The sequence below is a fragment of the Myotis myotis genome, unplaced genomic scaffold, assembly GCF_014108235.1.
Source record: "Myotis myotis isolate mMyoMyo1 unplaced genomic scaffold, mMyoMyo1.p scaffold_m19_p_1, whole genome shotgun sequence".
NCBI lineage: Eukaryota > Metazoa > Chordata > Mammalia > Chiroptera > Vespertilionidae > Myotis > Myotis myotis.
In genome coordinates, this window is record NW_023416313.1 from 92,006,241 (window position 1) to 92,033,814 (window position 27,574).

Below are 27,574 nucleotides of genomic sequence, written 5' to 3' on the forward strand. Positions count from 1 at the left end.
CTTTTTCTGTGACAGTACAAGTGACAATTTTATCAAATATTTTGCCATGGAATAACAGGGATCAACAGCTTTCCAGACTGCCCACGAATCTTTGCTGTCATCTACATGCCATTCCATTCAATGACTATTAAGAGAAATTGGATCTTTCCAAGGCCCAGAGAGCCTCTTAAGTCTTACCTTTCGTAGGATTCTGTTCCAGTGGTGTGGCTACATATCATCTAAGTAGACATAAGAGCCAGAAGTTGCTATTACATGCACAAGGCCCCCTATTCACCAAAAGGGTTAATCAAGACCAAGTTAACTATCCAATCCAAAGTTTCTCCTAAGCAAGCAACACAATGAAACTGAGGGGCCCAGCTGCTATCCACTCTCTGTTCTCTTCCCGGCCTTTCTGAGGCCAACACAGAGGACAAACCTTCATCTTGTGCAATTCCCACACATGAGCTCTGCTGTTTTGGACTAACACAAGTTCCTTTTATCTTTATTGGCTTTCAGGAGACAGTAGAATTTTCTTCTGGATAAGCTCTATGGCTCAGCATAGCCAGCAGGCTTAGGCTTCAGGCCCAGAGCACCCTGGAGGCCATATGTGGTTTCATCTGGACAAACACTTTAAAATAAATTCCCTGGCTTTTCCACAGAGTTACTGAGATGACAGGCAGCTGCCACCCACGTAGTAAGATGATGACTAGCAGTAACATGAGAGCCATATAGGGTATGGGTGATATAAACAGTGAGATTGGCAAGTAAGGCTTCAAATTGTAATGTTATCTTAGAATTTGGGTCACCATCTTTTCATATCATTAAACTGCTATCAGTTCTTTTGTAATGCACCCAAAGCTTTTTTTTTTTCTTAAATCCCTTGACACACCCTAAAAGACACACAGTAATAAAACCTAAAAGACTCTTGTTTCTTCTAAATATATTTTATAACATAAAAAGTAAAAAAGAATGTGCCAAGATTCTAAGTTTTCACATTTTTAATTATTTCAGCATAAGCCAAACAAGTTGATGACAATTGACCCTTATGTTGTTTAAAATTAAATAAAATGGAAAATTCTCAAAAAGGAACAGTATAAACCAGAGCCTTAACCAGAATAATCCTCCTTGTGAAAGATGCATTAGCCTACCATTGTTATAGTTATAGTACTATCCCATAAGCTTATTTTATGTAATCATCTGGTGTTAATTCATCATATGATATTTGGATTTTTTTGAGAACTCAGGTATTTTTCATGGAAATGGAATGAAATTATAGTGAGTGTGCAGATCAACATTATTATAAACAGTTAATAAACATGTTGAGACTAATGTTCTTAAAATAGATTTTTAAACTACTTAAAACTTTTAGATACTTTTTAATAGTTCCATCAGAATTCACATGTTCTATGTTAATTATTCAAGTGTTTAAGAAAAACTAATTCAAAAATTATTATATTTGCTAACCAATATTTTTCTGGGTATCTTATGTAGTATGATTCTTGCCTACATTGAACGTCTGTTTTTCAATTGCATGTTCTTGAGATCATATTCATCTTATCTTCCTCACATACCCATATATCATTAAGTCTAAGATGCCATCATAGTAAGATGTATCGCTATCTTATGTACCACTAAGAAGGAAAAAAAATGAACAAATTGTCATAGTGCTTTCTTATCACTAATAATTTTTATTGTAGATTTCTTTTTGACTTAGTTATAAACTTCTCATGTATTCGTATGTGACATAAAAAGATGAAGGTTAAGGTAATCCTAAAATGTCTTTACATTCAGAGCTGGATTTATCTTTATCACTTTTCTATGCAGAATCATCATTGTCCATATCTTACCATTTTCTGGGCCATCAGGAGTGTAGGTGATACATTAGAGTGTAGGTGATACATTAGACACAGAGGTCTCCAAAACTGTCTCTGAGATTTATTCCCAGTTGCTGACTCCTCTTCTGCATGTTTTGATGATATTGGTCTTTCATCCAATGACAACCACTTCCTTCAACTAATATACTACCAAACTGGTCACTGTGTTTCCATACCTTTCTATATACACAAAAACTTTAATTTCAGGGATTAATGGGGGTAGAATCTTTTATAAGACATTTTAAATGTTATTAAGCTCAACGTATGCAGAGCCAACAATGTACAAAACTCACTTAAAGTGACAATGACTACGTTTGCTCACATGTGTATCATGTCACATCACAACTGCCACCTGGTTGATAGTGACTTTGAGATACCATTCAATCTAAGGTAGCCTCATTTTGGAGCTGTTCAAATGTGAAAAATGTACATCTTAAGATAGATGAAATATGGTAGTAGCTCTTCTACCAAAACATCCCTCAGATTCCTTTATGCTACTGTGTCTTTTAAAACCTGGCTCAAACCCAGCTCATTGTGGAAGCCCCCATGATTATTGACCCACTCGACATACCTACTGTGCACCTATGCAGTGGTATGGCACTTTTGTTTTGTTCGGGTCTTTTTCAGAATAAATACTTATGAACTAGGTTGAAAGAATCCACTTTAATACTGCTTAGCTCAGAGCTGGGGTGGTGCTCTATTGGGAAATTAGAGCAGAATAAAAAGCAGCGGGCATCAAAGTGTTCACTTTGATGGGTTATTTAAAGCAAACTTATAGTTTGATTGTTGGATATGCAAACATTTTCTTTTATATTATGGCTCTTCTCCTCCCCCTCTAATACCTGCCTATTAAATCCATAGTCTATTGGATTTGATTCCCATCCGATGCTTAATTTGTGTAGCTTAGATATTCGTGTGGAAATTTACTACTGTGATTACCCTTCCACCTAATGGGGAGAAAGTTTTGTTTCTATGGTAACTGTTTTAGAACAGTGCATACTTACTATACTTCTAAAATATGCAACTCGTCCTTATGGGAGTACACATCATCTTGAAAGGATTTTTCCTCTTTCAATAAACATTCATTTTTTTCTTTTCACCTAATTTCAGAATAAAATAAAGCTTTGTGAGACTTGCTAAGGAAGAGCTTCAGGAAATGAGAATCACGGATGGGCCTGGCCCCTTGCAGCTGTCATGGGAGAGCAGCAACATGGTCCTCAAGTGGCTGCTGGAAGCACACACATGACTGATTTCTCATGGCTGTCTTTCTCTCAGACTCTCCATTTTCCATGCCTCCTCATCATGTTTGCTGTGTTTGGGATGTTGCTATGCAAAAAAAATAATAAAACAATGGTTTTCTCCTAAGGCACTCAAGTTTAAAAAATGCTACTTTGGAATGATGCAAAAAATTCTTAGAAAAATTTTAGAATTCCTCGGGGAATGATCTAAGAATGTTCATGATAAGAAATGGTAAATGTCAATAATGGCCTGAAATGTTACCACATGATAAAATTCATCTATTCCAAGGGTTTGGTGACTATTGATATCACATAAACTACAGTTTTTAAAAGTGCTCTTATCTGTACTTTTGCAAATGAAAAATTTTCTCTTTTTGTTCAAATTCATTGACCTCTATGAGTTTTTTCCCTTTAAAAATTATATAACAATCTTATTAAAGCAAATAAATACACCAATACTACAACCTTTAGTGTTTGTTAGAAAAAGATTTATGGACTCTGTAGTTCTGTGATAGACATGTAGAAGAAGAGTTATGACACATGTTCATAATATCTTAAGCTCATAACTCCCATCCTCAGCAAACATGACTTATAGACTCTAAAATGATGACTCTTCATATCTAAAGGGGCATCATGGGCTTCCTTTAGAATTGAAAACACCAGTTTTTCTACTTAAAGGGAAGTTGAAATGCAAGGGTTGGGAGAGTAGAGTGAGTGGTCAGACCTGTTTCCATTTTTATGCCTCTGCAAGCAGCAGTCCCTGTGTACTAGTGAACCCTGAGTATGATACAGCCCTCCTAGGTGATATTATGGGTCTCTAAGCATCCTGCCTGTGCCGTGCCAACACGTGAAGGGTTCGGTGAGCTTGAGCGGGGGGCGGCGAAGGATGTAGAAAAGACAGACAAAGAGAATAAGCTGGGTCTAGGTGGATCTCCTGTGCCTGGCTGAGGCCACAGAGAGAGATCCAGAGGCAAGCTGAGCCTTTATTTTATAGCCAGAGGTAAACAAGGTAGCGGTCACCATAGTTACAATATTCTTGTGGTTTCACTTGTTTTGGCAGCACTTGCTGCACCTCCACTGCCGATTAGCTACCCAGATAAGATCTAGGGAGAATCATAAGGTCAAGCCTAATTATGCTAAGAGGGCTGTGACCTCTAAACTGGGACTTGTTTGTGGCTTTGCCAACAGGTCAGTCCGAGGCTTAACCCTATAGCCACTCCCTACACTGCCTACCACCATCAACCTGCTACAGTGTTTGAAAGGCCACAATCAAGTCTTCTCAGGTACTACTGAGTTAAATTACCCAAATGGTTGAAGGGCCCCAATTGAAGGAGTCAGAAGGCACATGAGGGAGTAGTGGCAGCATAGGAGACTGAAAAAAAAGTCTTGGATGTGCAGTGATACCAATCAAGGTTGATCTGGGTATAGCACCACTGTGGGACCTTGAATAACAAAGGCTATTATAAAGGACATTAGTTGCAAGGGAGTATCAGCATCAGGAGCAAGGAGGAGATTGGTAAAGGACATAGAAGGCTTTTCCTGTTTTCTACATTTACCTTGTTGGCTCTTCAGGGCAACTTAGTGCCATCTCAGACCTGATGGGCAGGAACACCTCAGGATGGCTAAGCTTACACTTTGTTTTCCTTGATGATCAGCTATGGAAAAAAAGGATTCTTGCTGGGGCAAAAAGGAAAACAGTTCTTCTTCCTCTTGAGCCTGGGGAAACCCCGCTCCCTATATCAGGATGAGAAGGAAGAAGGAATGGTGTAGCCCAACATCTTACTTCTTGCTCCAGTGAGGATATAGCTGATGGCCAGAAATACTGGAAGCCTGGTCTATGGGCATCTATTAAAATCATTTCTCTAAAAAGTGTGTGTTGCTTTAATACATGTCCTGTATACATGTGTATCATTACTATCCAAGTAAGGGGACAAAAGAGGGCCAGGATCATGGCGAGACTGTTAAAAAGTGTCTTATAAAATTTTTATTCAAGGATCTAAATATAGAACTAAGCAAAGAGTAATGCAATGAGAACTACTAGGGCTTAAAGGAAGAAAGAAAAAAGAATTCATGACCTTTCATGTCCTACCTCCACCGTGAGTATTCAGCTCATTTGGAGGGGTATTCTCATTTGTAAGAGCCAAAAGCTTTCATCATTTCTGGGCATGGCATCCATTAAAGGCAGACCAGGTGGTAGCAGCTGCATATAATGAAAGAAAGCACATGATTTCATTATGTAGAATAATGACACAAGAATGGGCAGTCCCAGCCAGCTGGTTCCATCTCTAGCACTTTTTCAGCATATGTGAGTGTGTGTGTGTGCATACACACACACACACACACACACACACACACACACCAGAAAAAGGACTCAGAATATCTGAATTTGTGGAGGCAGAAATTGAACCTGGTACCCTTAGGATCTAAAACCTTCTTGGTCTGTTATGATGAGCAGAGCAGTGGGACTTGCTCACAGTGGAGCGTAAATCTGCTTATTAAATTAGGTTTAAAAACCCCACTTAAATTCTTATATGACTTTTCAAAGCTATGAATAGCCAATAAAATGAAAAACATAGACATTGCCAATTTTCTTCTCTGTAATACTAATAATAGCACACATTATGCCAATTCTAGGCTCTATACTGTTCTACAGGCTTAACTTAAACTCACTTTGTCTTCATAATAACTTAAAGATATAAGTATGATTATCATTCCCTTTTAGCAATAGGGAAACGGAAGCACAGAGGGCTTAGGTAACTGTCCAAGATCTCACCATTTATGATTGGCAGGGGAAGTGTTGATGTGGGGGTACTTATGCCCATAAACAAAGGCACAGACTTAGGCACCTGAAGGGTAACTGCATACACCTCAAGATGTCACTGAATCTCTAACATCTTTCTTGTACCATGTTCCATCCACTTGAATGCCTGTGTGTGTGGAATGGCCCATTCTCACAGAAGGCGAATGCACAGTGGAAAGGGGGCCTGGGGAACTGGGCTGGCAGCACAGGCTGCTCAGTTAATTCTGGAAAGTGTCTCAGTGGAAAGTGTTTCTGGTGTTCAGGAAAAGCCCACAGCACTGGGAGAAAGGATGGAAGGATACCAGAAGGTGTTACCATCTAATAGAAAGTCCACACTGTGTTTTAAAGTTAATGGGAACATTGCACATACCACATGTAATGGAATCTCTCCTTTATTAGCCACTTTAGTATGAAGACCTTTGCACATATTTCATTTTTCTTCTCTAATTACAAAGGTGGCATAGAGGCCCATATGAAATTACATGAGTCATGTTTAAAGTTTCTTTTGTTATTTTTCTGGGCATATCATGGAGGTTCCAGTTCATACTTCCCTTGAGTGTGTTTGACACATTCTTCTGGAAGAAGGCTGTGAATTCTTACAGGCATCCTCTATGAAGTCAGTATCCGAATACTATTGCTGACAAAACCAAGTATTACAGCCCAGCCGACATTGCTCAGTGGTTGAGCATCCACCTATAAGCCAGGAGGTCACAGTTCAATTCCTGGTCAGGGCACTCCCTCCCCAGTGTGGAGCATGCAGGAGGCAACCGATCAATGATTCTCTCTCATCATTGATGTTTCTATCCCTCTCTCCCTCTCCTTCCTCTCTGAAATCAATAAAAACATATTTTAAAAAACAAAAAACACTCATCTGCCAATTAGATCTCTTATGCTGAAGTTTTGATGGCCGTATTCACTGTAAACATTTTATCTGAAGGTTCTGTAGTCTTCCAAGTTCCACAACCCCTGCTAAATGCAAGAAATGAGACTAGGTTTCAGGTGCTCGTGTGTCTGTAAAATGTTCCATTATTTTGTATTTGATATTTTCACATATGAAGACTTTAAATGCAGCAAATGTATAGGCCCATGAGGTGCTGACAGCTGTGTAGCTCATTAGTGAACAAAGAAGGAGATACAACCAGTATTGTTCCAGAAGAAAACCTCAAAGGAGCAGGTCGGACAGTATCAGAACTTTCCAATAATTAGAATTTCTCAAAAATGAAATGAGGTGCCCACAAAGGACCGAATACTCATAAATAAAAGATTTCTGGCTGTATGTCAGGAGGGCTATACTAGGACTCCTGGCTGGGCAGACGACCTCCAGCATTGCTCCTGCCCTTGCTCTAAGACTTCAGTCACAATTTCACAGAAAACCTAATTTTTTCTATTCCTAGACATCTAAGCTCTTGGAAATTTAATGAAACCATTTCAAGTAGTAAGAAACTGAAAGACAGACAAAGCTCTCGGTTGATTGTATGAAGCATGCGCACTTGGTTTTCTAAAACCCCAGGTAGGAGCTGGCAGCTCTCCAGTGCTGGGCCACGGAATCTGCCGAGCGTGCGCGGAAGTCTGTGGCCCCTGAGGGCCTGCGCGAGCACAAGGGCAGAAACAAGTGGAGCGGAAGGAAGGGAAAGGAGGAGAAGTGAATCATCTGTGTGACAGCGATTGTGACAGTAATGCAATCAGTGCTATAATCGCATCAGTTAATCCTGGTTGTTCCCATTTTCACACTGAGGAACTGATTCTCAGGGTAATGAATCTCAAGATCAAGGGGCAAGGGGCAGAGGCCGGACACAGGTAGCGTCTGTGCTGTGACTCCTGATTCCAGGTTTGCCCACGTTATCAGGCGGGTTCACCTGCACGGTGGCTCGCTCCGCCTAGCAGGGACGGCTCTGTATAGAAGACATCCCTAAGAAGGGACGCTTGCTTCCCAATCCTGCCTTAAACCCCATGAATTTAAAAGAGCACTGCTTTGGGCAGGCTTGGTACATTGCTCAGCCTCACCTGAGACTCGCCTTCCTTTATATGAAATGGAAATAATATTAATAAGCCTTAGAGATCTATTAATATTATAAACTCAAATTCCTACTTTGAAGGACTAGGAGAAAATAGAAAACAAGCCAATGAGTTCATATGAAAAAGAAAGTGCAGAAACCAAATTCCGGGCTTGCTTTTGACCTAAACTTTGATATATGTTTCTCTATGTTTGAAACATAATCAATATTTCTATATGTTTGATTACGTTTCGCTATTCCAGGAAGCAGGAAAGAAAGAAAACCCACAAACTCTTCTCACATCAGTGCCTAGCCAAGGAGGCTACAGACTTATGCTCTACGGGTCCTTTGGCTCCTGGACAAACGTTTTCCTTTATGTCTTCAAAACAGAGTAGGAAACAATTGAGGCCAGCATAAGAGCTGTTATTCTAGGAAAGTGATTCTTAACTGGGGGTGATTTTGTAGCCCTCCCCCATGGGGGACATTTGGCACTTTCTGGGGATATTTTGATGACCGAACCTGGGAGTGCTACTGACTTCTAATGAATAGAAGTTAGGGATGCTGCTAAACGTCCTGTGTGCACAGAACAGCCTCCACAACGCGTAGCCCCAAGTGTTGGTACTGCTCAGGCTGAGAAACCCTGGTCTAAAACCACTTAAAATGCACGGGCGCTTGCAAACCACTGGCAAAACCTTCTAAACCCCCAAACCTAGAGAATCTCAGCATGGTGTGGTGCCTAGAGATTTTCACTGAGGCACAGGGACATGTTCCTGCATTCTCCATTAATTTTCACAAGTTCATATAATGGGCTGCGTGCAATGGGGGATGTTTCTTAGATAATTATTTCTGCCACCTTCTTTCTCTATTTTTCTCATTAATCAAAGCAAACTGACTTTGGAGAATTATTGTTCGTCTGCCATTTTATATCATTTTCATGATTTGCTTTTAAAACCAGAGTTTTCCTTTTTATTATTTTACAAGAAGAAGATTTGGAGGGGAAAAATCTTTTTTAAATGTCTAATCTCCCTAAAAATAAAAATAAAAAAGCATTGGCAACCTATGCTTCAGGTTTTCTGAATTAACACAAAGAGGTTTCTGAATAACCACCAAATGACAACTTTAGTAACCAGTCTCAATATGTATCACTTTTTAAAGTCGTCTATTTTTTAAATTTTAATCCAGTTGATTAGACAACTGCACTGAACTCAGGAAGTATGCCTAAAGCAAGAACTTAGAAACACACACTAGTTTTAAGGCCTAGGAAAAAAAAGTTGAAAATGAATGCAGAAAGGTCACGGTAACCCAAATAGCCATACGTAAAAGGTAATATAACTTGACTATCAAGGTGAAAAGGTAATGAGTACAGAGTCCAGGTATGACATTTATAATCTCAGAGACAGTCTGTCTATATCACTTAAGTCTTGGCAAAATCCCCAGACCCACAGAGAAGCTTGAGTCACCCTCTCTCACTCCTTTATGCTCTGCAAAAGGCGACCTGGGTGTAAATTCTGTGACTGACTGTGCTGGACCTGCTGAGAAATTTGAGAATAAAAAGGCAATGACATCCATCCTAAAGTCAGAAAGAAATGATTTCTTGGTTAGCACTTGGACTTACCATATAAACTAGGTTTTTCTGGTCTCTTATTCCTTCAAATGCCCTTAATTTAAAGGTGTGTTGAAATGTCTCACCTCACTTGTGGGATTGTTTGCTATTTCTGTTTGGTATGAAACAAAGAGAACCCAAAGGTGATTTCTCAAGGCAAGAGACAAAGTCACATAATGACAATGTTGGCTTGAGCTTCAAGTTCAGAAGGATCATGATAGTTTTGCTGAGCTAAGAAACTATGGAGAATTTGAGGTAAAGTGAGTACTAACGAAAAAGAATTCCACTAACCACAGTAACCAAATAGCGTCTAAAATGGCCTTTGGAAACGGAATACTGCTTCACCCGAATACCCAACGCAATGCCCGTTTCTGCTGCAGGGACAACTCTTCGCTCCAGGGCTTCCCGCGAGCGCTCCTTAGAGAAACACTTAGAAAAATGCTGTGCTTTCTATTTGATCCATTTGAACTTGTTCCTTAGGTACAAACTGTAAATACGGAGATTTTTGATGCATTTATGTTTGACACAAGCTTATTTGAAGTATATTCATTAATTTTGAAGTAAACTTTTATTGTTTTCCTTCATATTTCAAATGTCAAAAGCATTAAATCAAGCTAATTTTTTCTTCCTAGTGTAAAATTAAAAAATATGAAACAATAAATTTTTTAAAAAAGACCTCTTAATTCAGAATTCATCACTGTACTAACAGCGACCTTTCTTATAACTTACTTTTGTTTTACTCGCACACACACAGACACACATGATATAGAGAACAGGTTTTTAACATAATGAATATAATGTCATGAAAAATGATAGCTCATTTACATGAAGAAACTTGTATAAATTGTAGGCTTATTTATTTAAAACTCTCCAACTGATCTGTTTATTAATGCAGAAATTCTAACTGAATTCTGAATACTAAATTCATAAATTCTAAATTCCATTTTAAATTATTTTAATAACAGAGAAAATGTATTGGGCACTCCTAGGCACTCAGTACTCTGAATACATGATTTTACTTAAGTCCCAGAGTAACCCTAAGGAAAAGGAACTAACATTCTCTTCATTAAACAGATGTTATAAAATAAAGCAAAGAAGTTAAGAAAGCTGCCCAAGGCCAGGTGGTAGGTGGTGAAGTCTCAGTTTAAAGCCGAGTCTGCCTGACTTGGAGCCAACAGCCTGACACAGAGCACCATAAACTTTTCATTAGTCTAGGTATTACTTTATGGACTACCACAATAAAAGCACATTGTTTAAAGTAGTCTACAGTTAAGAATTAATCACAAATTCAAACTGACTTTCCTTATTAGTTCTAATTACCCAGTTTTTTGACATATGTTAACTAATACTCTTCTCCCTCAAACCTAAAAGTGTTTTTGCAATAAAATATTACCCATGTTCAGTTAAAAATCCCATAAGAGTTACTACAATTTTCCAAGAACAGAGACATTATTATTGTAAGCTAAATTTAGCAATACATATATATATCAAGAGTCTTAAAATATTTCTACCCTCTTAGAAATTTCATTTCTGGATAATTTATCCTCCAAAATTGTTAAAATGCATATAAATGTCTTATTACAAACATATTTATTTAGATATATTTATATAATCAAAATTTGGAAGTAATAAAAATACATTGGGGAATGATTAAACAAATAATGGCATTACCATTTCAGTTGATATTTATTTAGAGTTTATTATAAATTGGAAAAACACTTGTGTTGTATGTTTATTTTACTTAGAGTATGAAGCAGAGAATCAGGGTATAGAAATATAGAACAAGCATTTAGGCACAACTATGTAAGATGAATTTTCATTAATCACAAAACTGGAAGACACCAAAATATGTTTAAAATGCCTTTAGCCCTATCTGGTTTGGCTTAGTGGGTAGAGTGTCAGCCTAGGAACCAAAGGGTCCCAGGTTCCATTCCAGTCAAGGGCACATGTCCAGGCTCCATCCCCAGTAGGGTGCGTGCAGGAGGCAGCCGATCAATGATTCTCTCTCATCATTGATGTTTCTATATCTCTCTCTTCCTCTCTGAAATCAATAAAAATATTTTAAAAAATAAAATGCCTTTATATTTTACTTCTCTTTTTCTATATTTTTCAATTTAAAAGTCAAAAACATAAGTGGGACTACATCAAATTAAAAAGCCAAGAACATCAAAAGAAACAATCAATAAAATGAAAAGGCAATCTATAGAATAAAAAAATATATATTTTCAAACCATTTATTGGATAAGGGGTTAATATCCAAAATATATAAGGAACTCATACAACCCAATAGCACAAAACAAATAACTCAATTTAAAAAAAAATGGGCAAAGAACCTGAATAGACATTTTCCCAAAGAATACAGAGAAATGGCCAGTAGACGTATGAAAAGATGCTCAGCATTACTAATCATCAGGGAAATGCAAATCCAAACCACAATGAGATATCACCTCACATATGTTAGGATGACTGGTATAAAAAGAGAGAGAGATAAATGTCAAAGATGTGAAGAAAAGGGAATCCTTGTATATGTTGGTGGGAATGTAAATTTATACAGTCATCACAATAAAACAGTATGGAGTTTCCTCAAAACATTAAAAATAGAACTAATTCATGATCCAGCAATCCCATTTTGGGGTATATATTAAAATAAACAAAATCATATTAATAAATAAGTTTCAGTGTATAGATTTCGGATTTATTATAAAATAAACTAGAGACCCGGTGCACAGGGTGGGATCCCTCAGCCAGGCCTGCAGGGATTGGGCTGAAACTGGCTCTCCAACATCGCTGAGGGGTCCCAGATTGTGAGAGGGCAGTTCTCAGGTGACGCATCGAGGAATCAGGCTCCCTCCTCTCGGGTTCCAGGTGCGTCACCCGAGAAACATAGCTGCCAAGTCACCGCAACTCAGCAGCTCCAGCCTTGAGCGTCTGGCTCCTGGTAGTCAGTGCGTGTCATAGCTATCGGTCAGACAGTCGAACGGTTTGATGGTCGCTTAGACTTTTATATATATAGAGAGAGATAAGTTCTGAGTTATTAATACTGTGTAAGCAATGACCTATAACCAAGACTACGTTGCTCAGCAATGCAGCCATTTAAAATTGAAGAAGAAATAGAAACCTTCCCAGAAAAGAAAAAGCTAAAGAATTTATTACCAACAAACCAGTATTACAAGAAATGTTAAAGGGTCTTCTTTAAGGAGAAGGAAAAAACAGAGGAACATAGTTATAAAGAATAAAATGGTGATAAATATGTACCTATCAATAATCCCTTTAAATGTCAATGGCTTAAATGCCCCAATCAAAACACATAGAGTAGCTGAATGGATAAGAAAGCATGACCCACATATTTGCTATCTACAATCTTCATACCTCAGGACAAGGAAAGATACACACAGACTAGAAGTAAAGAGATGGAAAAAGATAGTTTACGTAAATTGAAATTTAAAAAAAAGCTGGGGTAGAAATACTTGTATCAGACAAAATAGACTTTAAAATAAAGGCTATACTAAGAGACAAGAAATGACACTACATAATGATACAGGGAGCAAACCAACAAGACAATATGACCCTTGTAAATATTTATGCGCCCAACATAGGAGCACCTAAATATATAAAGCAAATCTTGATGGAGATAAAGGGAGAGAACAACAGTAATGCAGTCACATTAGGGGATTTTAACAGCCCTTTGACATCAATAGATGAATAGTCTTGACAGAAACTCAACAAGGAAACCATAGCCTTAAGTGACACACTAGATCAGATAGATTTAATTGGTATCTTCAGAGCATTTCACCCCAAAGCAGCAGAATATACATTCTTTACAAGTGCTGTTAGTGGGAATGCAGATCAGTAGAGACACTATGAAATCCTCCAAAAAAATTAAAAATAAAACTGCCATATGACATGGAGATTCCACTTCTGGGAATATATCCAAAGAAACCTGAAACACTAATTCAAAAGAATATACGCATCCCTATGTTCATTGCAGTGTTGCTTACAATAGCCAAGATCTATCTAGAAGCAGCCTCAGTGCCCTTCAGCAGATGAGTGGATAAAAAAGCTGTGGTATATTTACACAATGGAATACTACTCACTATACAAAAGAGGAAATCTTACCTTTTGCAATTGCATGGATGGACCTGGAAAGTATTATGCTAAGTGAAATAAGCCAGTCATAGAAAGAAAATACCATATGATTTCACTTATATGTGAAATCTAATGAACAAAATAAAAACATACTCAGACATAGAGAAAACAAACAGCTATCAGAGGGGTAGTAGTTGGGGCGGAGCTGGGAGGTGGATGAAAAAGGTGAAGGGATTAAGAAAAAAAAAAGCTCATAGACACAGACAACAGTATGGTGATTACCAGAGGAAAAGGGTGGTGTGGAGAGGTATAAGAGGGTAAAGTGGGGATAAATGGTGACAGAAGATTGACTTTGAGTGGTGAGCACACAATACAATATACAGATGATGTTTTAGAGAATTGTACACCTAGAAATTATATAATTTTGTTAACTAATGTCACACAAATAAATTCAATAAAATTTTGAAAAAAAAGAAATTTGCTGAGAGAGTAGATCTTAAGTGTTCTCATATACACACACACACAAAGATAACTGTGTGATACCTATGTGGGTATGTTAATTAGCACAACTGACAATTATTTCACAATGTATAACTATATCAAGTTATCATGTTATACACCTTAAATATATACAATTTTATCTGTCAGTTATACATCAATAAAGCTGAAACAAAAATAAAAGTTATAAACTGAATTGCTAAAACTTATAAAATTTGATCCTCTGTAAGTTAGGCTTGACTTCTATGAATCCTGAAGGGACAACTAAGGTAGTGAGCGTAGTTAAGAGATCCCTAGGTAGAAAATATAAAGAACTCAGATACTTCCAGAACAAATCACAGGACTATTAATGTGGGTGCTGCAATAGATTCCCATTGACCTCTAAGTGATAGAGAGCTCCTTAAAAATAACCAGGAGCCCAGTGGGCCCATGCCATTGTATGGCTAGCTATATTACATCCCATCTTTGCTTCCTTCATGGGGATATTCTACATCAGTGGTTCTCAACCTTCCTAATGCTGCGACCCTTTAATATAGTTCCTCATGTTATGGTGACCCCTAATTTCATTGTTACAAATTGAACATAATTAAAGCATAGTGATTAATCACAGAAACAATATGTAATTATATGTGTTTTCCGATGGTCTTAGGCGACCCCTGTGAAAGGGTCGTTCGACCCCCAAAGGAATCGCGACCCACAGTTTGAGAACCGCTGTACATGCTGGCAGCATCCAAAAACAATTGCCTTGCCCCCTCTGGTGTGGCTCAGTTTGTTGGGGCATCGTCCCATGTAACAGAGGTCATGGGTTTGATCCCCAGTCAGAGTGCGCACAGGAGGCAACCAATCGATGTCTCTCTCATATTCATGTTTCTCTTTCTCTCTCTTTTCTCTATCTCCCTTTCTCCCTCTCTAAAATCAATAAAAAAGTAAAAAATAAATGAAAATAAAAACAATTGTGTTGGAAGCAGCCTAAGTGCCCTTCAGCAAATGAATATACATTGAGAGGGACAAAGGGGAATTGGCACAATGAGATGGCTTTCATCTCTCTTGCTACTCAGAAGGCTGATTTGGTTCCTACCTGAAGAAGGAGAAAGTACAAATGGAGGTGGGTGGGGATAAGTTTCTTGTCTTCTAAGACAATACAATGTTTCCCATCAACTTGAAGAATGGCACAAATTACAAAGCCAGGGCCTTTCAGAGGTAGAATAAGGCCTTAGCCATGTCCATTAAGTTCTTATTTCATATTTTGGAAAAGACATCAATGCACAATTTGAAAATAATGTTATATTTTAAATAGTCTTTTCAAGTGTATTTTTAAGACCATTAAAATCTCTTAGTTTGAGATAACACTAAAGGTATAAATTGTAATATTTCATAATAATGCAATTTTAAAAAACCTTTGTAAACACCTCCTAAAAAGGTTTCTATGATCAAAAAGATTTGGGAAACAGTGCACGTAGCCAGTCTTCCTGAATACTGATAGTGCACATTGGCATATTAAAGGCTTCTAGAAGTTCTACAACCATGTGTGTGTGTTTAACTTACCTCGTTGTTTCTCAAACTTAGTGAATCACAACATCTTCTTCAAATATAAACAAAAGTGAATCAAAACACATTTCGAGAAGTATTGTTCTTAGATTTTTCATCCTTAGTCTCTTTCCCCATGTGAGACAACTCTAGACTTCAAGACACATTTCTCCAACCTCTTTCCCAAGCTCCCCCAACCACAACTCTAAAATAAGCCAAGAGCATGGCAATAACTCGATCAGTTCCTGGGATATTGTACATCAACTCTGATCTGAAGAGAATTCATGTACCACTAATAAACAGTTCACTTCCCATTCCCATTGGTCTTTAGTCTCCCCCACAACACCAGCCAAAGTCTTTGTCAACTAAGGAGGACTCTTGCATTTTGTTGTTATTGTTGTGGGGATTTTTGGTGGTGTTTTGTTCTTTGGGGGGGGGGGGGGGGTTGTGTGTGTTTTTTAAGTGGACATCTTTCCATTAGAAACTCAGCACTGGCTGAGGCGCCAATTAATTTTGCATAAGCTGCCACAGGACCATTAGATGCTAATCCGTTCATCCATAACCACAAGGTATTGTGTTAGGGTCATGTACATGACTTGTGCCTCCAGCCCTGTGGATTTATTTAGTGCTAGTTCCTGCAGCTGTGTCCCTTCAATGACTGCTTTATGGTGGCCAAGAGAGTTGAGGTTGGCTGCCAGGACTCTGAGATCTGGAGAAACACATGGACACATTATTCTTTTGCTCTGAAGCTATCCAATTCCTGTTCCGGTCAGATGGGGAGATAGTGGGAGGATATCTCTGAAGCAGCCCAGCACTTACTGTGGGTGACATTACTCACGCCTGACATTATTGCAAAAGAACAAGCTTAAATCTACCCCATAGTGCATTCTTTGGTGGAAGGTTAATTTCTAATGAAAGTGTAGTAATACAAAATATGATTCTGAATGTAGTTCCTGGCTTTGTTTGTAAGAACTACTATGGAGCCATTGTTTTCTTTACTCTAAAACTACACATTGGATTCAATCTGTTTCAAATAAGAGGCCAGGAAAGAGGGCTTACTATGCTAATTGAATATTAATGAGGCTTTTGCTTAAGTTGCTCTGTATTACAATTATTCGCAACTAGAGTTCTTCTGTATTTAGGAGGAAAAATACTTCAAAGTAGCAAGATTCTTACTTAGCCTGAACATTTGGAAGAAAGTGTCTTCTACTTTTTCTTTTGTTCTTGTAACATTTGTAAAGGGTTTTGTTCAGCACTAAAGAAAAGCAAAATATCATCATCCTTATGACTGGCCTTTGTCCACAGTGGCTCTCATCCAGCCTAACCAGTGACTCTGTGGCTAACAATCTGAGTCACTAAGTTTCATATGTTTATGTATTTCAACACAATTCTCAGGCTGAGAGGTTTCTTTTCTTTTAAATTTATTTTCATGTTTCAGGACTCAGAAAGAATGAAATGCCCTTCTGTATTTGGAATCTAGTGTCAGTAAGTGACTAGCTCTGAGCAACTAAAAGCATATATTGAATTATGCCTTTAGTATTGGCTAAAGTCAGTACCAAACTGTCAAAAGATTAGCATATACTTCCAGGACAAAAGTCTTTAGCCTGGGGGAAAATTCAGGTAAATATAAATATTTGTGTTTTTACCATGGTACTGGCACAAGATAACTTCAGAATTTAAAATGCTGGGAACAAACAACTAAAAAGGGGATAAAGAGAATGACAGAAAAATGCAATAATATTTACTGGTTATTAACTTTGTAAAGATGTATGTCTATATTCTTACAGCTTCTTCAAAGGAATATCAGAAGATGGCCGAGCTAAAATATCTTATTTTATGGAAAATTCCATTATTTTAGTAATTTTCTCATTTCACTGTATCCATTCTCTTACTAGCCTCAGCTTGTCCCTGATTGGTCACCCTACACCCATCTTTAAAAGGCAATTACTGTCATTTTCTCATCAAATGACTTTACAAACATTTGGTCATACATTTTCACAGCATCTCAGATTAATAACACCTTACAGTTTTATAGCATTTTTGAAAGAATTCTCTTGCATGTTATCTCATGTTAATCTCATCATCATATGCAATAAAACAGAAATGTATTGCCCCCTCTTACAGATGAGAACATTGAGGTATATTATATTGATGTAATTGGCTTAGCCTCATTGGCTAAGGTCATATATGAATTATTACTAGAAAAAATTGGATTCCTACTGGAAATTATTCCACTAGACTTGTAACAACAATTTGAGATTTAAAAAGAATTTTGCCTTGCCCAACCAGTGTTGCTCAGTGATTGAGCATCCACCTATGAACCAGGAGGTCATGGTTCAATTCCTGGGTTGCGGGCTCGATCCCCAGTAGGAAGTGTGCAGGAAGCAGCCACCAATGAATGATTCTCTCTCATCATTGATGTTTCTATCTCTCTCTCCCTCTCCCTTCCTCTCTGAAAACAATAAAAATATACATATTTTTAAAAGAATTAATCCTGAACAAATGAGTTGTTATTCTTGGGTATTGGTCCTTGAAAATAGTATTTGTGACATCAAGTATTAATATTATTATAGTAATGCTACTCAAAGTATAGAAGTGTAATTAAATTATAACATGTTATCAACATATAAAAATATCGTAAAATGAATTCAAATTTTAAAAACAATTTGTTCATCATTCTGTAGTATTCATAGGCATTCTTATATGGGTCTCTATAGGACATTCTTGAGTGTGCATTCATAAGAGTCCTCTTGTCATCCAAGCAAGTTACATATTTTTCATTATGAACCTATTGGGTTTTACATTAATTAATGGTCATTCTAAGGAAAGAAAATTCATTTACCATTTCCCTTACATCTTCCACAGTGCCTGGGCTGGATGCACAGTTGCTGCTACCTGACTTCTGGAGAGCAGCTGCATCTGTAACTTATTTTATATATATATTTTTTTAATCGATTTTTTACAGAGAGGAAGGGAGAAGGATAGAGAGTTAGAAACATCGATGAGAGAGAAACATGGATCAGCTGCCTCCTGCACACCTCCTACTGGGGATGTGACCGCAACCAAGGTACATGCCCTTGACTGGAATCGAACCTGGGACCTTTCAATCTGCAGACCAACGCTCTATCCACTAAGCCAAACCGGTTAGGGCCTGTAACTTATTTTGAAGCCCCACGCCCATAATCTGGCCCAAGCACTCACACCAGCATCCTACTGGCAAGTTTGATTTTGCAGGAATAAGAGGCTATAACGGGGTGGCTCCTCGACCACCTGAATCACACTCACTTAGTGTCTCAGCAACACAGACTCCTGAATCCCACTAGCAGGCGCAGGTAGGGTGCTGGCCTGCCGAGTCTTATGAACCCTAAAGTCTGATCAGCAGAACAGTACCAGCACTTCTCATTTCTGGAAGTTTTACTCACATTGACTGTAAAGCTGGTTCCTGGGCTTGGTCGTTGACAATGAACATAGAAGATGGTCCTTTGCCTTTGGGAAAAGAGGTGAAAGGAAGGCTAACGTGGCCCCAAACAAGGACCTCTGACAATTCTTAAGGAAATGTTTACCTGTGCACTAGGCAACAATAGCACCCAGTTTAATGGGCGCCGGTGGACCAGCATGGTTTCTAGTCGGAGCCATCCAAGGAGCTGCCTTCCTTCCACTGCGCAGGCCTTTAAGAGGGACCTCGTCTGAAGGACTATTTTTCCAACCTAGAGCGACATTAGCTGATTGATAACAATTTGCCCCAAACCAGGCAAAATCAGCATTCCTCTCTCTGCCGTGTGCCAGAACCCCAAGATAAACAAAACTGTCTTTTAGAGAGGGGAGAGTCAGAAAGCTGTATTCAGCCCAGGGCTTCACACCCATCGCAGGGCGGCAAAGGGCGGGGCAGGATAGCACAGGCCGGAGAATGAACACACGTACAACGGGGAGAATGAACACATATATAAAAGGGAGAATGAACACATATATAACGGGGAAAGCAGGGCCCTTGAGAAATGGACAAAGACCCTGAGCATCCGGTGGGGAAGGCTGGGGTTAGGGGTTGAATCGACGAAGATTCGTAAAAGGACTTCTCACCTGAGGAGAGTGATTGCTTTAAACTGCAACCTGAAACACTCAAAATCTAACAGTATGTTTTTACAAAAAATGGTAAAGCAGATAATTTGTAAAAATCTCTCCCCATTCCCCCCTGCCGCCCTTGCCAAATGATATAAAGGAGAGGTCCTATCTCAAAGTCCGCGCCTTAACGCGGTGCGGTCCTACGTAAAAGCAATCGCGTGGTTATTTCAGACCCCTAGCTTGGCGGTTCGAGGATGTAGAAAACATTTCCAGAGAGTTTCCTGCACAGCCCTACTTCGATTACGTCCTAGAACGCAGGCTCCTTGGTGTATTTATTTGGGATGAAAAGCGCATAAAAACTAGCAAGGACATTGTTAGCCCGGAGCTGGGACGGCAGACTTAGGGGCAAGGAACCACTTTCTCTTCCTGTAAAAATCGAGCCGCCGGCAGCCTCAGCCTCCATCTCCCGAGTCTCAGAGGGGCGCGGACCAGGCGGGGTCCGGGGCTCGCAGACCCGCGGCGACCGCGGCGGCTGCATCCAGGGACCGCCCCGGAGGGCTGCGCTCCGCTGGAGCAAACGCTGCTCCGCAGCTGCTCCCCGCGCCCCCACGCCCTGTTCCGGGCTCCGCACCTCCGCCCCCCGACCCGTCGAGGGAGGCGATCGGGGAGGGGGTGCCGAAGCAGAGACGCTGGAGCCAGGCCAGGCCCCGGGTCTGTGCGCGCGCTCCGTTCCGCCAGCTGTCCCGTGCCGGGGCGGGGCGACCCCAGCCCCACCTCCAGGGCCCACCCCGACCCCTCCCAGGTCCTTCCCTCCCTGCTTTCCCGGGAGAAACATGGCCGGGAGCAGTGAAGCGGCGCCAGGCCACGGGCGAGGCGTAGTGGTAAAGGCAAACTCCCGATGGATTTCGGGCCGAGTCGAGCGCTCCTCTCCCCTCCCTTCTTGGCACCCTCCTCTTACACTCAAGGCTTGAAGTGCGTTCGGGTGAGCTCGGGCCACGGCTTTGTTCTTCCCTCGCGGCGGGGATCGCTTCCATCCTTAAACCCCACTCCCGGCAAATAGCCAGCGCGCAATCTGACCAAACACTCAACACCCCGCCACCCGGTGTTCTGTGTCTCCCCTCTGGCCCCGGCCCGGAATCCGCTACTCCAGCGGTAAGCCTGAGTCGCGCCGGGTCCCCACTTCTGCCAGCCTCAGTTAATGTGTCACTTCCCCACAGACCCCCGCGGCCACCCGTGGGACCTCCCTCCTCTTGTGCTTCCTCCTGCGCTCTCCAGCCCGGCCCTCTCGCTTTGTCTTCCTTCCACAGGACACTGAGGGTTCTCCGCGGCAGCGAGGACTAAAGTAGCTCAGGTGACGTTTGAGCTTTGCAACCTGCGCGGGGACCCTCGCTGGGGGGTCTCTGCCCAAGCTCCGGGCAAGCGAGTGCCTCTCGAGCTTCAGGTACCTCGTCTGCAGAAGGGACTCAGCACGCGAGGCCTCGCGAGTGATCTGGAGAGTTTATATGTCAAATATGCGGTTCTGTGCCCCGAGAAGAGGACGTGGGATGGTGGGTTCCCAGACCAGAGCCTCTGTATCCCAGACAATCCCTCCAGGAGTCAACCAGAGGGCACCCCTCTCTTCCGTGTCCTGAATCAAATCGAGTTCTGCCCTGTGGCCACTGGCGTCTGCCCGCGCCTCGCATGGAGAATGATTTCTGTAGGAGGCAGTGGTTATTACTGTCAGGTTTAATGTAAAACGTGGTGAGGGTGGCCGGTGGAGCCAGTGTACTACATTAAGATTACTTTTTTTAAGAGATTACCCTGTAATTTACAAATACCAGCTGTACTGGTTAATAATGTGGGTTTTGTAATCAAAGAAAGCACGATAATTTCAAGAGAAACATCAAAGGTGTTTATTCAAAGTAATGTCCATCGCTAGCTACACATTTCCCCATCTTTCAGGTAATTTGTGGATATTGTCCCAGTAGAACTTTTCTTGTTTTGAGGCAAACCATTCAGAGACCCAATTTTCCACTTCTTCGTATGTTTTGAAGTGCTGCTCAGAAAGTGAGTGTGCCATCAATTGGAACAAATGGTAATCTGAAGGAGTAAGTTTTGGTGAATATGGGCAGATGGGTTAATACCTCCCAGGCGAGATCGTTTAATGTGTCTTTAACTGGTTTTGAAGTTGTGATGGTGCGGTATCATGAAGCAAATTACTTTGCCGTGTCTTCTGGCCCCTTCTAGTCGTTTTACAATCAAAGCGTGGCTCAAATTGATTAATTGTTGTCGGTAGCGATCAGTATTAACAGTTTCACCTGGTTTTAGAAGCACACCTTCCTGATCCCACCAAACGCAGAGCATTGTCTTCTTTCCAAAGCGATTTTGCCTTGCAGTCGATGTTGATGGTTGACCTGGATCAACCCATGATTTTGTGCATTTGGAATTCTCAAAATAAATCCACTTTTCATCGCCAGTCACAATTCGATGCAAAAAAGACTTTATTTCGTGCAGTTGAAGCAACATTTTACTGTTGACTTTTCCATTTTCTATTTTTCTTTCATTCAGTTGATGTGGCACCCATTTCCCTTCCTTTAAAATCTTTCCCATTGCTTGTAAACGATCGGAAATTGTTTGCTGAGCAACAGTTAATCTTTCTGCAAGTTGTTTCTGAGCTTGACATGCATCTTCATCCAATAATGCTTGTAATGGTCTTCAAACTTTTTCGGTTGACCTGGACGTTCTTTGTCTTTCACATCAAAATCATCACTTTTAAAGCGTTTAAACTAGCATTCACAAGTATCTTGAGATGGAGCATGTTCACCATAAGGTTCCTGAAGTATACGATAACTTTCAGCAGCACTTTTCTTCAAAATAATGAATTAAAACTTTCTGAAAATGCTCCTTTTTTGGCACGAAATTTGACATTTTTAAGCGTAAAAAGATCTATGATCTTAATACCTTCAGCGAATTTGACTTATGAAGTTTTGAAGCTTGCTGTCAATACAACAAAATAGCATACATATCAAATCGCATATATATCAACATATGTGTAACTCCATCTATTGAAAAAAATCTGCATTATAAACCAGTACACCTGGTAATCTGTGATTATGAATGATTGCATGAGTGAATGGATTGGGGAAGGAAACACCTCATGCTCAAATAGAACTATTCAGGTTGAAATGTGTTGCTCGGTTCTTAATTTAACAGGAGGGCTTTGGCTCTTAAAGGAGTTGCAGCTCATTTATTTAGGCATCCACATACGTTCACTGTCCTGCTGGGTTCCAGGTGGAGTTCTAGGCTCTAGGGATACAGCAGAGAACACGATCAAGCCCTGCCTTCATGGAGCTTACATTCTACAGAAAGGACACAGGCAGGCAGTATGAAAGCAAATAAATAAAGGAGATAGTTTCAGTTAGTGCAATGAGAAGGAAAGAGGAGAACAAAGAGATGGTGGTTGGAGGAGGCTGGGGAGCACTGTTTTTGCTCAGGTGGTCAGGGAGGCCTCTTTTTCCTTGACGTTTGAGCCACCATCTGAAGTATAAGCAAGAGGTAGCCATGGGAAGACTCTGAAGCAGAGTACTCAAGACAGCACATGCCAAGTGCTAAGAAATTATTACATCCTGAGTGTAATGGGGCGACCCGCAGAGACAACCACCAGGGACTCAGATCAAAATTTAGGAGCCTTGATTAGCTGGCCAGGGACTACAGTTACAGAACCCTGCCAAAGCAAGGGCTGAACTGCAGTGCTGACTACAGGAGTTATATTTTATTATTAAATTCTGTGCAGGCCCAGAGAAAAATGTGTCTTTCAAATTCTGGGCCCCCAATATGGAGGAAACTCTCTTTATTTATACTTTTTCCAGTCCTTTGTCCCCCAAATTTGGAATGAGACTTCCAGGCCTTCTGAGAAAGAAGGCCTGCGTGCTGGGAAGGGGCCATGAGACCATATCTCAAGGCCTGGCCTGGTGTCAGCACTGACAACTCTGTCTGGGGCCTCTCTGGAATGGGAGTAGTCTTATTTTCCTTATTATTTAAGACAAAAGCCATACTATCAGGGTTAAAATTTCAAACAGCAGTTTTTATATAAGATGGATACTTCACTGAGAAGAAATTTTACACTGAATTTATATTTTAAAAATGTCACTCTGGCCTGGTTGGTGTGGCTCTGTGGTTGAGTGTCAATCCATGAACCAAGAGGTTGTGGGTTCAATTCCTGGTCAGGGCACATGCTCCATGGTTTTGGGCTCCATCTCCCTCTCCCTTCCTCTCTCTAAAAACAAACAAACAAACAAAAAAACACATATATAAAAATGTCACTCTGTGGAAGGAGATTTGACTTGGAGTGGCGAACACACAGTACAATATACAGATGATGTATTATAAAATTATACACCTGAAAATCTATATAATTTTATTAACCAATGCCACCCCAATAAATTCAGTGAAAATTGAATTTAAATAAAGCCACCCCAGTTGCCATGGAGAAGATGGTCAGGCCTGGGGTTGGGGTGAAGGACATGAAAATATGAAAGGGAAATAAGTTCAGTTCTGGACAGATCAAGTCTGTAGTGACTGACCATAGGGCCTACAGGGCAGTATGCATTGTAAGCAACTTTAAATTCATATTTAGATTTCAGGAGAGTGATTGAATATATTTAGAAATCATCAGCAAGTAGAAAGAGATCTGATGCTTGGGGGTGGGTGGATAGGGATGCCCAATAAAAATGGGGAAAATTTAAAAATTACTATTACAGGTAGAAACCTGTAAGAGGCAAAGTGTCCAGGAGAAGTCAGATCAAGAGACTAAGAATGAGGAGCAACGTAGGAGAGAACAGGAAGGGCGGGAGATGCCCAGGGAAGAGTTTGGAGGGGAGGGTGCAAAGAGGTCATTAAGAGTGTCAGAAAGCCAGTAGAATTAAGATGGAAAAGTGGCCATTGTATTTAACAATTACAAAGCCATTAATAGAAAAGCCATTCCATCAATAGAATGGTTAAATATAGCACTACTATTTAATAATAGATACTCTTAAAAGAGAACGAGGTAAATCTGTATGACTAAAAGGAAAGGTAGATTGTTAAGTCTGAAAAGCAGTGATGGAATCATGTAAACAGCCCAATCTATTTGTGTTAAAAGAAGCCCTCTCAAAAGCAAGGTAATTTTGTGGAAGATGTAGGGAGGCAGTGAGAGGGCCTGCCTTGGTTGAAAATAATCAATTATAATAGAGACAGTTCCTGCATTTATGTCCTTTTCTCCAGTAGAATTCAGGATAAGTAGATTAACCTAAATTGGCCGGAAAGGCAAACTCAGAGTCTCAAGGTGCTGATGTTCGTGTGTGGGATTCTTGGAAACAGAGCTGAGGGGTTAGACTCCCTTCCTCTCTGATGGTGGAGGGGTGGCCCTGAGCCTGAAATTGGCAGCAGCCATGGTCACTGCCCGGAGGAGAGAGTGGGTCACAAAGTGAGGGACTTCGCAGCAGAGAAGAGCAGAGATTCACTTTTTATATGTGTTTCCAAACTGTTTTTCTCCTTGGGGGGAAACCACTTGAAAAATAATGCAAGAAATATTCTAAGCAAAAAATATATTAATGACTTAGAAAGAAGGTTTCCAATATACTGTATCATTAAATGAGAAAAGAGATTTGGATTGAGTTCTGGGGTTTGATGTTGTATAAAATGGCTCAGTTAATGTGTCACTTCCCCAGCTTGGCCATGTTTTGCATCTTCCAACAGAGAAAGATTGTGCTGAATAAACTTAGAGCATATTATCTGTGATACAGAAGCTATTTAAAGACTTCTTGTTTTGATATTTTAAAAAGCAGATTAATAACATAATTATCTACAGTCCACAGCAGTTTCCAGTCCCCCAGGTTTCAGGCATAACTTACAATGCCATTTGTGTGCGATATCAAGGATAACAAAGTAAATCCTTTACCTCTACTCAACAATGACAACTCACTATTCTATTGGCGGTAAGGCCAGTTTGGATTATAGAATAGTTTTTGAAAAATACATTTCTCCTGCTTTTACATTTACAGCTTTAACTAGGGTAATGAGAGCTTGGCAAGCAGGTTTGCGGCACATCTTTAAGTTAATTAAAGCATATCAGTTATAAGTAAACTATTGATGTTTCAGTACATCTAAGCAGTTAATATTTATTACATAAGTACGATAGACTAAATATGGATATGAGTTTTATCTCCATTGTCTGTCTTATTTACTCCTCACAGTAACCACATGAGGTAGGCATTGACTCTACTTTCTAGGTGAATACACTGGGACTCAGAGAGGTTAAAATGCCTAAGATCTCATTGTCTCCAGGTGTATTGTACTTGTAAGTGTATGCTCTTAACCAGCACTCCATCTGCCTCTGTGCTACGGATTACAATTACAGTTTTTATCTATAGGTTGGTTTAATTTGCCATTTTCTTATTTGGGGAGGGGGCATCATTTATTAAGCACTTATTATGCATCAGGAAATGTACTAAGACCTCTAGGAACATTATCTCTTCTATGCCTTAATCCTCACAACTACCCTGTCTATAGGTTTTATGTGTCTTATTTACAGGAGAGGGAAACTGAATCTCAGAGAAAGTAGGTAATTTCTCTAACATCACAGCTTGCAAATGCTCTACAACATGACGTGGAGAATTGTCTCAGATTTAGAGAGGGCAGTAAAGGATTTGCATGATGGAAGGAATGGGTTCAGATGACCATTAGTTAATGATGCCATCACCTGGCTCTGGGAAGTAGGGTGGTTAGTGTGTGTGGTCTGGAAGGGGAGCCAGAAAGAGCTATTTACTTGGATGATCTCCCTGGTTCTGGACAGGGTTCCCATCTGTCTTGACCTTGGCCTGCTAGTGGGTCTTCTGAAAGCTGCTCATGTATAGCTGGTGGTTCAGGCTCTGCCCAGCCACGATGGTATTAATGGTTACAGCAGGCCCGAAGAGTTCTCAGGGGTGGAAGCCAGAGTTGCTCTGTGCAAATTCAATAGTGTACCCAGCCAGTTTGCTGGTAGAGGAAGAGCAATGTGATACTCTTCGAATATACAGATGACATACACCATTGATTAGGAGCCTGCCCATGGTAGATATGAATTTTCAGAGCCTTGAACAGAAGTGCTCTTTATCACAAGGAGACAAGGTTGAGGCTGGAGTTCAGGTAGTATTGCATAATCCGTGAATGGAAACTATGTGTCATTCACTCATTTAACATTTTTGAGCAGCTGCCATATTCCAGGTCAGTGTCCTGGGCTCTGGGGATTCAACCATTAAAAAGACAAAGTCTCTACCAGAAGAAGCTAATATTCCAGTGGGAGGAGACAAGACAAAACACACACACACACACACACACACACACACACACACACACATACACACATCACATCCAGTAGGAATACATGCTATGAAGGAAAGTAAAGCTGGGTAAGAGGCAGACAAGAATGAATGGGTAGGAGGTGGCTGCTATTTTACTTGGGTGGTCAGGGAAGGCCTGTCTGTAGAGGTGATATCTGAATGAAGACTTGAAGTAAGTGAAGGGTAAGTCATGTGGATATCTGGGGGAAGAAAAAACATGGCAAGTGCAAGACCCTTGAGACGGAAGCATGCTTGGCACATTCAGGGATCAGCAAGGAGGACAATGCCTAAAGCAGTGAGTGAGGAAGAGCAGGCTTGAAGACAAGTCAGAGAGGGAAGCCATGGTGAGTACTCTGCATTGTACTCAGAGAAATGGGAAGCCTTTGAAAATAACCGCAGAAGATGGCTATGACATCATGTACATTTTTAAAGGAGCACTTCAGCTGCCATGTGGTGGGAGTATGCATGCCATGGTGGACACAGAGAGGTGAGTTTGGCAGCTATGGCAATAATCCCAGGAGACATATGGTGACACAGACAGAGGGGTGGTCCTGGTTACATTTTGAAGGAATCAATGAT

At 40.3% G+C, this 27,574-nt stretch overlaps 1 protein-coding gene across 1 annotated transcript in view; it reads left to right on the top strand.

Annotated features, from left to right (window-relative positions):
- Positions 1–20,482: 20,482 nt before the first annotated feature.
- Positions 20,483–27,574, top strand: part of PRTFDC1 (phosphoribosyl transferase domain containing 1) — a 106,304-nt gene continuing 99,212 nt past the window's right edge. Inside the window, 1 exon segment of the mRNA XM_036327594.1 lies at positions 20,483–20,539. Coding sequence (XP_036183487.1) covers positions 20,492–20,539 — 48 coding nt within the window. The 5' untranslated portion in view covers positions 20,483–20,491.